Source organism: Nyctereutes procyonoides, unplaced genomic scaffold (genome assembly GCF_905146905.1).
Source record: "Nyctereutes procyonoides isolate TBG_1078 unplaced genomic scaffold, NYPRO_anot_genome, whole genome shotgun sequence".
NCBI lineage: Eukaryota > Metazoa > Chordata > Mammalia > Carnivora > Canidae > Nyctereutes > Nyctereutes procyonoides.
In genome coordinates this window covers 19418626-19434314 of record NW_026575036.1, presented here as the reverse complement: position 1 = coordinate 19434314, position 15689 = coordinate 19418626, and the positions used below count along the sequence as shown (strand labels likewise).

The window sequence follows — 15689 nt, the reverse complement described above, 5'->3', positions numbered from 1 at the left end:
CATTTATTAAATTAACTAATAAATATTTAACACTTAGGGAAAGTCATAAAAAATAAGAAATAGCCACCTATATTCTCATTACTTGGCTTAAGAAATGAAACATTACTTATAAAGATGTAGCTTCTTGTGGGTCCCCTCCCTCTTCAATCACATCCTCCTCTCCTGTCTCCAACCCCAGAAGTAACCACTGTCCTATGTTTTATGATTATCATTTTCATGTATTCTGTGTATTTGACCATATAAAACACTCATACATACATATGCATATACATACATACATACAGATATATGTCTAATTTGCTATTTTAATAAAAATCTGAAGTAAAAATGACTACCAACTTGATCCAAGGGCAAATTATCATCCTTATCAGCCTTCAAATGCAGACCACAGCATATCCTAAAGTCTGGTTTAGTTCAATTTGTTTAGATTTAATCACATGTTTACTGGGTTCTTAGTTCACCATGCTTTCTGACATCTCAGAATTTTATTCTGGGATTATTTTCTTTCTTCCTGAATTTTACACACTAGACATTCCTTTATACATAACAGTTTCTTTGGAGGATAGACTCTGTTACTGTTTGTCTAAGTATTACTTTATTTTTTCTCATGATGAATAATATCTTGTCTGGGTATACACTTTTGGATGGATAGTTCCTTTTCTTTTAGCATATTGAAGACATTACTCCATGGCTGTAGTAGTATCTGCAGTTGCATAATAAATTACCCCAAAACCCAGTGGCTTAAAAAAACAATAAACATAATCTCTCACAGTTTCTGTGAATTAAGAATTCTTGAGTGGCTTAGCTGGAGAGTTCTTGATCAAGATTTGGTCCAAGGGTACAGTCACCTGAAAGCTTGCCTAGAGGATTTCCTCTCTAGATAGCTTACTTGTGTGACTGGGAAATTGATGCTGATTATCAGTAGGTTTTATCTCCTCATGTAAGCTTCTCTACAAAACTGAAGGAATGTCCTCATAACATGACAGATAGCTTCCTCCAGATTGAGGGTTCCAAGAACCAAGGGAGAAGGAGAGTTGTGATTTATGACAGTGTTTGTTATCAGTGTCACTTCTGTTGCCATATATAAACAACTCCCAGTGTAAAAGGGATTATACAAGGATTGGTATACCAGAAAGCAAGATGACCGAGGTCAATTATGAAGTCTATCTCCCCCAGTTACTTTGTGACTTTTTTTTTCCTTTATGACTTGATATTGCTAATGCTGAGTAGTCTGTGGTCAATATATTACTATGCCTTTGCAAAAAAAATATATATATATTTCCCACTTGCTGCTCCTATAATGTTCTATTGGTTTTTAATGTTTTGCAGTTTTATTTATGTTTATTAATTGTTCTTGTGTTTCATCATGCTTCTTAAAATGAGAAGCCATACTGTCACTAATTTTCCAAAATTTATATTCATTATCTTTTTGAAAACTTTTTCTCTCCTACTTTATCTAATATTCCTTCTAGTAATCTGATTTGACAAGTATTGCTTTCTCATTAGATTCTTAATATAATTTCATTTTGAAAATTTGTCTTTGTTTCTTTGTGCTAAAATGTGTTTATTTCCTCATATACTATCTCTTAGGTCTTTATCCTTTCTTAATTTGTTCCTAATTATTGTTTAACTTCTTTATTGACTTTTTATTTTCAATGATTGTCCTTTTCATTTATAGGTGTTATTTTTGTTTTTTTCCTCTAAACTCTCGTTTTTATAGTATCTTGTTTCCAACTCAATTTACCATTTCCTCTTTTATTTAAAGATCTGGGTGGGAATATTCTCATTCTTATTCAAGTAGAATATGTAAAGTACTCTGAACTCAAACACTATTGTTGTCTACCAATCTAATTGCTGATTCTCATTATTGCTTGTCATTTCTGACATAATTTCATATTTTATTTATTTAAATCTGTTGGAATACTGAGGGGGCTGGTTTGAAAGCTCGCTATTTAGAGAGGGTAATTTTTGCCTTTGCCAAGGCTGTGAGGAAGAATGTATATTAATTTATCCAAAAATTTTGATTCTTTTAGTGAAAGAGTTTTTAGAAGATAGAGTGAGCATATTGCCAGTAAAGTAAATAGTTTTGATTTCTTCCAATCAGTGTGACTTGAATTCTATGTATAGGGCTTCCAGGAAAATACTGCTTGAATAAAAGTTACTTTTGAAAAATAGTCTCTATACTATACAAAGATCAGAACAGAAATATATTCAAAGTGAAAGGATAGAAATAGCATAAAAGGCAGCTTTGGAAATCAAAAGTGAAAATTACATGGAAAATTTGACTCTAGGATTTGAAATTGTTTACATAACTGGAGGAACAGACATTGTGTACCATTTTTATGGTCTAATCCTAGAGCACCTGTGAACTCAATTAGTGGTTAAAAAAATTGAAGTGCTATAGATTTTTAAATATAAACCTTTATGCTTGCTACAAAGGCAATGACTTATAAATGGTTATTGGGCTATTTTTGTAAACTGTTTTTAGTTGACATTTGCTTTTCCTTATTTCTCAATCCTATCATACACTAAACAGATAAAAGGTGGGGATGAGTTTTCTCTGAGTAAAAAGCTCTATGAAATCAGATCCAAAGTTACATTTTCCTTTGGCTATGTTTTTCTATATTTAATTTCAGTTTTATATTTAGAAGCCCTCAGATTTAACTAATTCACTACCTCTATTCTAAACTCAGTTTAAAATAATGATGAAAGGTATAAGCCTAAAATACATTTTTCTCTCTCATACAAAATACTTCTACCAAAATTTACACACAGACACTCACTGATCCATGATTTTTTTTTAAAGATTTTATCCATTTATTCATGAGAGACACAGAGACAGGGAGAAGCAGGCTTCTTGCAGGGAGCCTGATGGGGGACTCAATCCCTGGACTGGGATCTCACCCTGAGCAAAATGTGGACGCTCAACCACTGAGCCACCCAGGTATCCCCTGATCCATGATTGTTAACACACACACACGCACACGCATACGCACACACACGATATGGATAGCAGCAATAATTTTCATTATTTATTCATTCCCTTCAAGTAATATGGGTTAAAAGAAACCATATTGTCTAAGTTATGTCCAAATGTTTCCATTTTCGTTTCATAGGGCATAACAGTTTATGCACTAAACTAGTTTTCTTGCACCCCAAATTTCTCAGTGATCATCAAAGGAAATTACTTTCCTCTCTAATCTGTTTACTGCCTCATTCATAGCACTAATTTCTGAATCTGCAATTTAGATCACTGATATCTGAATATAAGCTAGAATTAGTTCTTCTCAAATCTAGTAAGTTTTTTTTTTTTAAATTTTTTTAACTTTTATTTATTTATGATAGGCACACAGTGAGAGAGAGAGAGGCAGAGACATAGGCAGAGGGAGAAGCAGGCTCCATGCACCGGGAGCCCGACGTGGGATTCGATCCCGGGTCTCCAGGATCGCGCCCTGGGCCAAAGGCAGGCGCTAAACCGCTGCGCCACCCAGGGATCCCCTAGTAAGTTTTTATAGATATCTAATGTCTCATATGTAACACATTTGATATGATTTGAGACATATATTCTTGAAAGGTTGAGTGAAAACTAAAATTTTCACAAGCAATTCATAATCTATTTGAGTTATTAAACCTCACTACATGGAACTAGTTAGGTTTTTGTCCTTGTTTTTTTATTTTTATTTTTTAATATCATCCTTTAGTTTCTCTTTTTAGAGAGTCTTGATCTAGATAAGGGAAAGAAAGAAAAATGGGCTAAGTTTCTTGGCCTTTCGGCCAAAGATGGCCTTTTGGGCCATTGCTGGCTTAGAAAATCTGGTAAAAATTATAAATCCTCTTCCCAGAGCCATGCCACATACACATGAACTTTTGCATACAACTTCAGGAAGTCCATGAACCCACTGAAGTCTGTCCATGGGCTTCTTGACTGTTCAAAGAACATATTATGATTTCCTGGACTAGATGAAAAAACATAACTAAGTGGCTAAATGGACCAATAATATTACTTGAGGCATGCTAAGTTTTCTTATATACTACTCATCATCACTATAATAAATATAGAAAATTATTTAATTTTATACCCCATGACTTGAGTGTATAAAGAGTATTTGAAGGTCTAATTCATATACATTTTTGACTATGCATATATGTATTTGCATATATGCATTTGTACTATAAACTATGCATATATGTATTTGACTTTTAATTGCAAATTTCTCTTGACATAAAATAAATACCTTTTAGATTATAAAAAATAAAGTTTGGGGAATGATTATAACTTGTAGACTTTTAACAGTCCTAAATAATACTTTTCATCTACTTGTACAATTTTGTTAATATCCTGCTATAGTGTAGGGACTTAAAATGTTATAACAGTTTCTACTAAGTGCAGTTGTCAGGTTCTATTGCTTTAAAGTATTTTCTTCCTGGAACTAAAAAGGTTAAAGAAAGTTACTTTATATTTCTTTACAATACCTGCAATAGCTACTTTTTATTAGTTTTACCTCTTTAAAAAATATACATTACGGTGATTATTAACTACCTAAGTATGTGTGGATAATACCATTGATGCTCTTTGATTATACTCCTCTAACTTCCTCTTCCCTCTAAATACTGGGAATTTACCACATTGTAATTATATGAAAAACCGCTGTACAAACATTGTAACATAACCCCTATTGTTTGTTTTGTTTTTAGAGAGGGAGAAGTGGGAGTAGGGAGAGAGAGAATCTTAAGCAGGCTCCACACCCACGGCACTCTATTTCACAACCCTGAGACCATGACCCCAGCTGAAATCAAGAGTCTGGAACTTAACTGACCGAGCCACCCAGGTGCCCCAAACATAACCTTTGTTGTAATATAAAGGTTAATTATTTTAATATGGAAACAACTTCAATTAAATATACACATAATTTATTGCTGAAAATGGTTTATCAGCTAGTAGTCTGACTAGAAAGAACAGCGAACTAGTTCCTCTGATAACTCTTGAATATAATAGATGTCCAAGATCATAAAATACTTTTAATGAAAATACAGAAGTTAAATGAACTTTCTTCAATTTAGCATAAGGGATATATGGAAGGAATGTCTAAGTTCATTTGGATGAAGAAAATTGAGTTGGACTTCTATTACTCTATTGTAGAATATGTTCAACTGGAATAAAAGGCTTTTAAGCATTTCCCTAGTGTGATCTAAGGACTCCATATTACCACTGCTCTAGAGGCAACTGCAGGAGATGTATGAGGTTGTGAAATTATACTGATCCAGAGGGGAATGAATATGAACCGCAGGTATCATCTTATTTACTAGTTATTTGTTTGATTGTGCAAAAACTGACTAAAGATGTGAAATAAATAATAGCCAATAAATATTTCTAGTAAATGAAATGTGAAAAAATAAAATTTTAATGTAAAAAAGAATAAAATAAAATTTTAATATGACAAAGAGTGATAGAGCTATGAAACTATGGAATGGGATTCTGCAGCTCACTTAAGGATTAATGAAAAATCACATATGAATTTCACAACCTATTAGAGAAGATAACACACATGCACAGATTGCTATAAAACACGTTAAAGAAAATATTAACTGTTAATAAAGAGGAACTCATATTTGGGATATTAGAAAAGGACTCATGCATTTGGCAATACTTGAGCCTAGCCTTGAAGGATGGCTTAATATTTGGGCAACAAACAATGACTACAGAACCTAGAAGTAATGCTGTGAACCAAGGAACAGAGGTTGAAACTCTAGGATATTTTTGTGAACTGGTTAGACAGTGGAGTTGGTTACATGGAATGGTAAAAGATTAAAGCTAAACAGGCTGAGGTCAGTACATCAAGATTCTTGGTGCTTAGCTAGAAGAAGTGGTCTTTATTCTGTTGGCAATGAGTGAAGAGCCAATGAATGATGTTTTAAATTGGCCTCCCAGCTATACAGCAAAGGTCAGTATCAAGGGGGCTGTATTTTCAATAAGACTGCATTGTAGCACATTCTCAACTATGTGTAAGAAAAAAGCACTAGTCTAAAAACCAGCAACAAATAGAAACATGATACATGGAAAAATTAACTTTTTATTCTGAAATGATAGTGATAAATATGTAACACTTGAAGTCATAGTAAATAGCATCAGTATGTTTTTACCATAAAAAATAGAAAAGGAAACAACTCTATATTCAACACATGAAAAGTATTAGCAGAAACTGAGAACTTCTGGTAAATACTAAGTTTAAAAAGTACAAACATTTAGTAGGAGGTATGTGGTATAAATTTCTAGAAGACATGTAGTTAGTAAAACAAACAAAATCAGTCTTGTTTACTACTTGTCTGGCATAAATCATTCTTAAGCATGGGTGAGGAGCTGTTCTCAAGGACCAAGACTCTAAATATGTAAGAATTCATACCAGAGTTACCAGAAGATTATACAATAGTTATGCAAGTCAAATACCTCTGGTTTCATGATTTTAAAATGTGGAAACTCTTACCTCGAACAACAAGGTCAGCTGAAGCTGAAGAATTGTCCACAATTGTCTGAGCGGTACACGTGTATCTACCAGCATGCTTCAGCTGGGCATTTCGGATGAGTAGTTCCCCATTGGAATCCAGCTGTTAGCAAAAATAGCAGTCATTCACGTCACTACAATCTTCACCAATTATATGGCACTTAGGACACAAAAGGTACAATTCCCCCCTAACAAAATGAGCACCATTCAAAGGTATCTCTTTTAGCTATGCCAATTCGGTCCTTACTTAGGTTAGGCTACTTCAAGTCTGGTCTTCAGTATCTTAAGTGAAAAGTAAAATGAATAAATTACTTAAGATCCTTTTTAGCTCAAATATATTTAACATTCTATTGTTTCTATTATCCAAGGGCCATGCTGAGATGCTTAACAGATTGCAACATCCTGGTGTCCCTGGAAAACTCCATTTTCAAGCAGACATTTGGTTGTCTTGAGAACTAAATATATTGATTAACTATTCTAATCATAAATATCCAGCTATCTTAAAAGATGAAAAAGTAATGGTTAGGTTAATATTTTAATAATAGATGAGGATATTGTTTATGTAATAGGATAGACTTACACATTTTTAAGTTTTGATTCTTTTTTTTTTTTTTAATGACTGCATTTGGAATGAATGCTCTGCTTTACCATAGGTTTTGCCAGTGGCTCCTTCATATATTAAATTCCTCACTGGTTTTGTAAAGTGTTTAGGTTTGCTACTTTTTTAATTAATGAGGTTAAGAATATAGCCATACCTTGAAAATATTGTGGGTTCAGTTCCAGATCACCACAATAGAGCAAGTCAAATGAATGTTTTAATTTCCTTTTTTTAATGTTTTTTTTATGTTTTAATTTCCTAGTGCATATTAGAGTTATGCTTACACTCTATTATAGTCAATTAAGTATGCAATGGCATTATGTCTAAAAAAGCAATGTACAGGGCCAGCTGGGTGGCACAATCTGTTAGCGTCCGTCTTGGTTTTGGTTCAGGTCGTGATCTCAGGGTTGTGAGATCAAGCCCTGCATAGGGCTTAGGATGCTTAGGCTGGAGTCTGCTTAGGATTCTCTCTCTCTTCCCCTCCCCTTATATGCTCATTCTCTTTCTCTCAAATAAACAAATCTTTGAAAAGAGCAAAGTACATACCTCAATTTAAAAATATTTTATATGTAAAAAAATGCTAAGCATCATATGAGCTTTCAGCAAGTCATGATCTTTTGCTGGTGGAGGTTCTTGCCTTGATGTTGATGGCTGCTAACTGACAAGTATGGTTGTTCTTGAAAGTTTGGATATCTGTGGCAATTTCTTAAAATAAGACAACAGGAGCTTGCCCCATTAATTGACTCTTCCTTTCATGAAAGATTTTTCTGTAGCATGTGATGTTTTTGACAGCATTTTACCTACAACTGAACTTCTTTCAAAATTAGAGTCAATCCTCTCAAACCCTGCTGATGCTTTATCAGCTTAATTGATGTAATATCTGAATTCCCTTGTTGTCATTTTAACAGTCTCCAGAGTTTCTGTCCCATGAGTAGATTCCATCTCAAGAAACTACTTTCTCTGCACATCCATAGGAAGCAACTCTTATCTCTTCAAGTTTCATCAAAAGATTGCAGCAATTCAATCACATCTTTGGATTCCACTTCTAATTCTAGTTCTCTTGTTATTTTCACTATATTTTTGGTTACCTCCTCTACTGAAATCTTGAATCCCTCAAAGTCATCCATGAGGGTTGGAATCAAATTCTTCCAAATTCCTGTTCATGTTGATATTTTGGCCTCTTCCCATGAATCACAAATATTCTTATTGGCATCTAAAACTGGGAATCTGTCCCAGAAGTTTTTCAATTTGCTTTGCCCAGATCCATCAGAGGAATCATTATCTATGGCAGCTATAGCCTTATGAAATATAGTTATTAAATAATAAGACTTGACATGAAAACACTAATTTGAAAATATATATGCTCTCCCATGTTTATTGCAGACTTCCTTATGATAGCCAAGATATGAAAGCAACCCCTGTGTCCATCAATAGATGAATGGATGAAGAAGATGTGATACACACACACACTACACACAATGGAATATTAGTCATAAAAACGAAGGAAATATTGCCACTTAATGCATCTTGAACGTATTATTTGAAGTGAAATAGAAAAAGAAATACCATGTAATTTACTTATATTTGAAGTCTAAAAAACAAAATGAACAAACAAATAAACAAAACAGACTCTTAAACACAGAGAACAATCTGGTGGTTGACAGAGGGGAGGTGGGTGGAGGAATGGACAAAGTAGAAGAAAGAGATTAAGTACAAATTCTCAGTTATAAAATAAATAAGTCATGGAGATGAAATACAGCACCGGAATACAGACAATAATATTGTAATAACATTGTATGGTGACAGATGGTGACTATACTTACTGTGAATATTAAGTAATGTATAGAATGTGTTGAGTTACTATGCTGTACACCTGAAACTAATATAACATTGTATGTCAATTGTATTTCCATAATAACACTTGAAAGTTGAAATTGCTCTTTGATCCATGAGCCCAACATTAATCTTGTACATTTTTTATCAGAGCTCTCTAGTGACCAGGTGCATTGTCAATGGGCAGTAATATTTTGCAAGAAACCATTTTCTTTTCTGAGCAATAGGTATCGACGGTGGGCTTAAAATATTCAACAATATTGAATATTTTAAAATGTTGTAAACAGATGTGTTATCATTCGAGGCTTTGCGGTTCCATTTATAGAGCGCAGGTAGAGTCGATTATGCATAACTCTTAACAGCCCTAGGATTTTCAGAATGGTAAATGAGCATTGACTTCAACTTAAACTCACCATCTGCATTAGCTCCCAACAAGAAAGTCAGCCAGGCCTTTGAGGTTGTGAAGACTTTTCAATAGCTAGGAAAAGTCTTAGATGATATCTTCTAAGGTTGATTTGTCTGCTTTGAAAATCTTTTGTTTAGTGTAGTCACCTTCATTAATTATCTTAGCTAGATCTTCTGAGTAACTGGCTGCAGCTTTTCCATCAATACTTGCTGCTTCTCCTTGTGTTGTTGTATTGTGGAGACAGCTTCTTTCCTTAAACCTCATGAACCAACCTACGTTAGCCTCACACTTTTCTTCTGCAGCTTCCTCACCTCTCTCAGCCTTCATGGAATTGAATAGAGTCAGAGCCTTGCTCTGTATTGGACTCTGGTTGAAGGGGATGTTTTGGCTGGTTTGATCTTCTATCTAGACAACTAAAACTTTCTCCATACTAGCAATAAGGCTGCTTTGCTTTCTCATTATTTATATGTTCACTAGAGTTGCACTTTCAATTTCCTTCAAGAGCTTTTCCTTTGTATTCATAATTTGACTAACTGGTGCCAAGAATCCTAGCTTTAGACCTATCTTGGCTTTCAACATGACTTCGTCTATAAGCTTAATTATTTATAGTATTTGATTTAATGTAATACACATGAAATTCTTTCTTTTTTCTTTTTTTTTTTTGAAATTATTTCTTTTCCTTGAACATTTAGAGTCTATCATAGGGCTATTGGCCTGATCTCAATATTATTGTATCTCAGGGAATAGGGAGGGAGAAAGTCAGAACAGCTAGTCAGTGGACCAGTTAGAATGCACACAGTATTTATTAAGTTTGCTTTTTCTAGGTGCAGTTCCTGGTACTAGAGAACAATGACAATAGTACATCAAAGATCACTGATTGCAGATAATCATAACAAATATAATAGCAAGTGCTATTGGAAAAAATGGTGCCAATGGACTTGCTCGACATTGGGTTGCCACAAACTTTCAATTGTAAAAACACATTATCTGCAAAGAGCCATAAAGTGAAGTGCAGTAAAATAAGGTATGCCTGTAACCGCTAGTTGTAATCTGAGCAGATTGATTCAGTTGGTTGTAATAGAATGCTACTATCTCCATATAAAGAACTGGCCAGAGGATACACACATTGACCCTTGATATTAGCCAGTCTTGGTAAAAATGTAGCTAGAGGTTATAGAATTTAATGTCAGTTGGGGGGTCTTCCTGTATCTCGAGGTCTAGATTGGCTATAAATTCAGTTTTCAAGATTCCTGAAAATTCCTTGGGTAGGAGGTACTTTCCTTCTGCTCCAGTGGTCAGTTATTTCTTTGCCATACCAAGGAGCACCAAACAAGAAATTCATCTTTCTCTATTTTGTTGTAAAACCTAATATCACAAAGTATTCCCCACTAAGGTGGATTTGCTGAATAGAAGAGGATGGAATTGGCTGTATCCTACAAAGTGGGGCAATTCAACATTGAAAATTATCATCCACACAAAAAAGAAAATTATCATTCACTACATATTTCTATTCTTAAAAGTCCTGTTGGTTGTATTTTTACTAAGGATTTCTCAGTGACTTTACCTTTCCCAGTGCCCTGCCATAATGCTGGTACCCATTCCCACTCCCATCTCCTACTTCTCTCTGCTCTTCTCTTCTCACCCTTGGAAAAAGAGAATTATTCTTCTTTCCTCGTGGAAAGCTGCTTAATTCCATGATGGTTGCTTGGATCAGATAATACCTATTCTTCAAAATGTGACTTTCTGTTCTTAGTTGTTTTTTTTTTCATTTCTTTATCTCTTACTCCTTAATTCATTTTAATCTGGTTCTCATCTCTTCAACTTATTTTACTTGACTTCTGATACCATTTGATCTTTCCCACACATTCAACTTTCTAATCATCTATGATAACACACTTCCCAGAAACTTCAAGGACATTCTCAATCTTTATGTTCTTCTTCTTCCTCCTCCTCCTTTTCCTCCTCCTCCTCCTGCCCTCGTCCTCCTCCTTCTTTGTCTTCGTCTTTGTTTTCATCTTCCTTATAATTCCATCATAAATTTCTTAATTTACCCATTCTTTCCATCACTACTGTCTCCTCTTTCCTTTTATAAGTTGTTAACATCTCTCACTGAACTACTATGCCCTGTTTGATCACAGTCTCCACCCCTGTAATAGTCTATTCTTTCCTCTACTTGGTACCCAGAGTGATCTTTTAAAAACACAAATAAGACCAAATCACCCTTCTTTGTATAACTACAACTTACTGAAAGCTTAAAAAATTTCCTCTTCCTGGAATATGGCCAAACCGGCTCCATTTTCTAGATTTGGTCCAATATTCCAGCTCATCTGGCACCATGCCACTTATTCCGCTCTCCAGGAGAACATAACCTTTTAAGGTTCTTAAGTGCATTGTGTTCTCTCTCATATCTGGTTCTCCATGGTGTTTCTTCTAGACTGTGATCCCCTCATATCTCCACCCTTTTATCACATTCACTTAAGTAAATGCTCTACACTTACCAATACCTACTCATTTCCTCAAGCAAGATTTACCATTTTCTCTTGTTCTATTTTGTCACTGTACCTTTTGCCTTATGTCATATATCTCAACTGCAGTAAAATAGTTGTACAATTATAGGATTAAAGTTGGTCTTCTTGTTCATCATTGTATCCCTGTGTTTTTATATATGTGTGTGTGTGTGTGTGTGTGTGTGTGTGTGTGTGTGTGTACAGCTGTCTTCTACTAGGCTGTAATTTTTCGAGGAAGGGACTAGGTTTTATTTATTATTACATACAAGTTACTTATTATAATATGTGACATACAGGAGGACTTCAACAAATAAATATTACATGAGTGAATTAATAAATGCTTATTATCTAAAATGTTTCTATTAAATTCATTTAGTAATTTTGTATGATTTTTCCAGATAGATAATGACAATATTATAAGATAAAATAACTGAATTGAGAACTATTTGTATCTATATACATGAGATAAACTGCCATCAATAATATATTTCAAACTATTTATGAACTAACTTCATGAGGAAATAAAAGTTTTAGCAATAATGTGTTAATTTATAGAAAAAAAATGCAGTTAACATATAAGAGAATGGAAACCTCTAAGTTTTCCAACCACCTGTATTTGTTGTAAAGAATTTGAGGGGCACCTGGGTGACTCAGTGGTTGAGCATCCACCTTCAATTCAGTGTATGATCCCCGGGTCCTGGATGAGTCCTACATCAGATTCCCTGCAGGGAGCCTGCTTCTCCCTCTGCCTATGTCTCTGCCTCTCTCTGTGTGTCTCTCGTGAATAAATAAAAGCTTAAAACAATTTATTTTAACCTTGCCCAAAGGGAGGTCTGCTATTTCCTCAGACCTGGAAGATAATCTAAAGTATCTTTCCTTGCCTGGGTATTTTGGGCTGTACTGGATAGTCTAACATGATTTAGAGTGGGTAGAGACACCTATAAAATTTTAGACTTAGGGTCTGAAACCATCTAGTGACTTAGGATAGGGGCTTTGGGTCATGTGGTATCAGTCAATCTAGAGACTGACATTAACTGTTTGGGCATTCAATTATGTCTACATGATTCAACTCCAATAAACTCTCTGAACACCAAAGCTCAGGCAAGCTTTCCTGGATGGCAGTACTCTGTGCATATTGCCATATACCTAAGCTGATAAAGTAATGCATCTTAACTCCACAGAGACAGAACAATGGAAGCTCTGTATTTGGTATCTCTCCTGGACTCTGCACTATGCACTTGCTCTATTGGTTGATTTTAATCTGTATGTTTTTTCCTGTAATAAACTGTAGCTATAAATATCATAGCTTTCAGGGAGTTCTGTGAATCCCTTCTAGCAAATCAAAACTGAGGGTGATTTTAGCAACCCCTGGAATTTGTAGTTCATTTCAGAAGTGAGGATGGTCTTGGAGATGGTGCCCCTTTGTAGTTGGCCTAACTCCTCATACTGCCTTACTAAATAGGATTCATCTAAGAAAGGAAGTAAAGGAATACTATTTTATTATTTATAACTATTTTAAAAATATTTGAGGTAAGGAGAGAATAAATGTATATGTATGGTGATAATAATAATAATTTTTTCTTGAGCTATCATAAAGGCTAATTGACACATATTTCTGAGTAATTTTCTAGTGAGAAAAAATAAAATAATTTAAACACTGTATATATGAAAACACTGCTTTAATGTGTTCTCCTATTCTTAATTAGCACTGCATTGTGACACTAAATATTTAGTAATGGAAAGATATTAAGTAAAATCTTTTTAAGTTATTATGACTCAAGATAGTAAGTTATATTTGAGAAAAATAATGTCTGAATAAAAATAAAAGAACTTAGTTCTATAACATGCTTTTTTTTGGTTGCTTACTATGCCTAAATGAAAGATAATCCTGTTGCTAAACTCACACTATTTTAAGGAGTCAGAGTCATGTGATTAGACTGAAATTAAAAAAATAAAACATTTCAGGAATTTAAAATGTTTTTTTTAATTCAACCTCTCACAATAAAAAAATTGAGGGCAGAAACATAATATAAAAATAAACAAGTTATGACACTATAATTGCCTTTCGTAAAATATTTGTATTCTGTACACCTAATATTCTTTTTTTAATAAAATTGCTAACCTTTTTTCTCCCAGATTCTCAGTTTGAAACATATTGCTGCTTATATATTCATTTATTTTATTTTCAGAGAAATAATGTGGTCATGATTTTCATACTTTTCACATGTAATGAAAAACACAAACTATTTTATGTCTTAAAATATCATATTCAATTTATATTTAATGAATCTTCAGAATAAACTCTTTAAACTTTCAATTAAACTATTCTAAGAGTTTAATGCTAGAGTACTTTTAAATGTCAGCTCAATTTTAAGCATTAGGACTTAGGTGGGTAATGATAGACTACTTGTATAAAGCAATAATAAGCAACTTTAACATCTATTTTCATTTGCTCTATATTTGGTAAAGGTGTGGCACTGAAATGTCTTAAGAAGGAAAGCAAAGGAAAAATATACTATATCATTTCCAATATAGTTGTGTATGTATAAAAGCTTTCCTGAAATTTTTATAAATGGTAATAGCTCTTTCCATACCTCAGGAGAAGCTGAGGTTCTCAGTGGTCAACAGAACGCTTACAAAGCAACTAAAGATCATGGACCTCAGCACATTCTAGCCACAAATTAGATACGAATGCTCTCTATATTTTCACTAAAAAACCACAGCTTGGCTGAATTACAAAATGCTTCCCTTCATGTGAGGAGAGTTGAATCACATACTGGAAATTGTGATAGCACAGCTCAGGGATGTTCCAAAGTGTATATGTGGTTTACCACTTAGAAATTTCCCAAATTTAAATCAAAAGACTTCCAAAATATAAATGTACCATTCCTTTCTTCCCCTATCCCCGTGAACTAACTCTTCAAATTCATCACTGCAGTGTAAATGAATCTGAATTAGTAGTTATATTAACAAATTGAATTAATCATAATAAATGAAGAAATATGTTGGTTTGGTACATACGAGGTCTAGGTAAAGCTTAGAACTCATAATAGCTATATATCAATAAAAATATGTCTTTGTTCTATTGAAGTTCATAAAGAAGGGGCAGATACAGAAGGCTGAAGGAAAGAATACCTTTTAAACGGAATATTCTAGAAACTTATGAGCAAAAGTTATTAAATATGTTTGATATATGTTATATCCATGAAAAATTAAAAAAATCATTTTTACTTTTGGCTTTTTAGATTAAAGGAGGATTAACTATAGCAGAATCTCAAGCAGACACCTTGCTGAGTATGGATCCCTCTGCATTCCCATGTCCCTGAGATCATGACCCAACCTGAAATCCAGAGTGGAATGCTCAACCAACTGAGCCACCTATGTTTCCATTTTAGAGACGAAGAATTTGAGATTTTAAGTTAAGTGGCTCATGCAAGGCTCCATAGTTAACACACACTACTGGTTCGACCAGGACTAATTGTTTCCAAGATACCGTTTCATGAATCAGACAATGGGATTTAAGTTCACGGTTTGGTAGGTAAAAATGGGTAGCTTCTCATTGCAGAAAGAATACAATGCTATTATTTTACATATTTATTTATTAAAATTTTAATCTATCTAAAGGTTCAACCATAAGAAAATAGGAAGAATAGTAGCACAGTCACCTGAATAACAACCCTTAGATTCAACAATTGTAAATTTACCATGTTTATCTAATTATCTAGCTGGCTAGCGCCATCTTTCCTTGTCTCCATATTACAATGTGTCCATCTGTTATTGAACCCTTAAAGAACAAATTACAGATATTATCTTATTTCATTCCTTAAATATTAGATTGAACCTCT

The 15689-nt window shown here is 33.9% G+C and overlaps 1 protein-coding gene across 4 annotated transcripts in view; it reads right to left on the bottom strand.

Moving 5' to 3' along the window:
- CNTN1 (contactin 1) overlaps positions 1 to 15689 on the bottom strand; it is a 347447-nt gene that overhangs the window by 101237 nt on the left and 230521 nt on the right. For all 4 annotated transcript variants that reach the window (XM_055318909.1, XM_055318908.1, XM_055318911.1 and 1 more), the window contains one exon: positions 6483 to 6603. In XM_055318909.1, coding sequence (XP_055174884.1) covers positions 6483 to 6603 — 121 coding nt within the window. The remainder of the gene's footprint in view (positions 1 to 6482; positions 6604 to 15689) is intronic.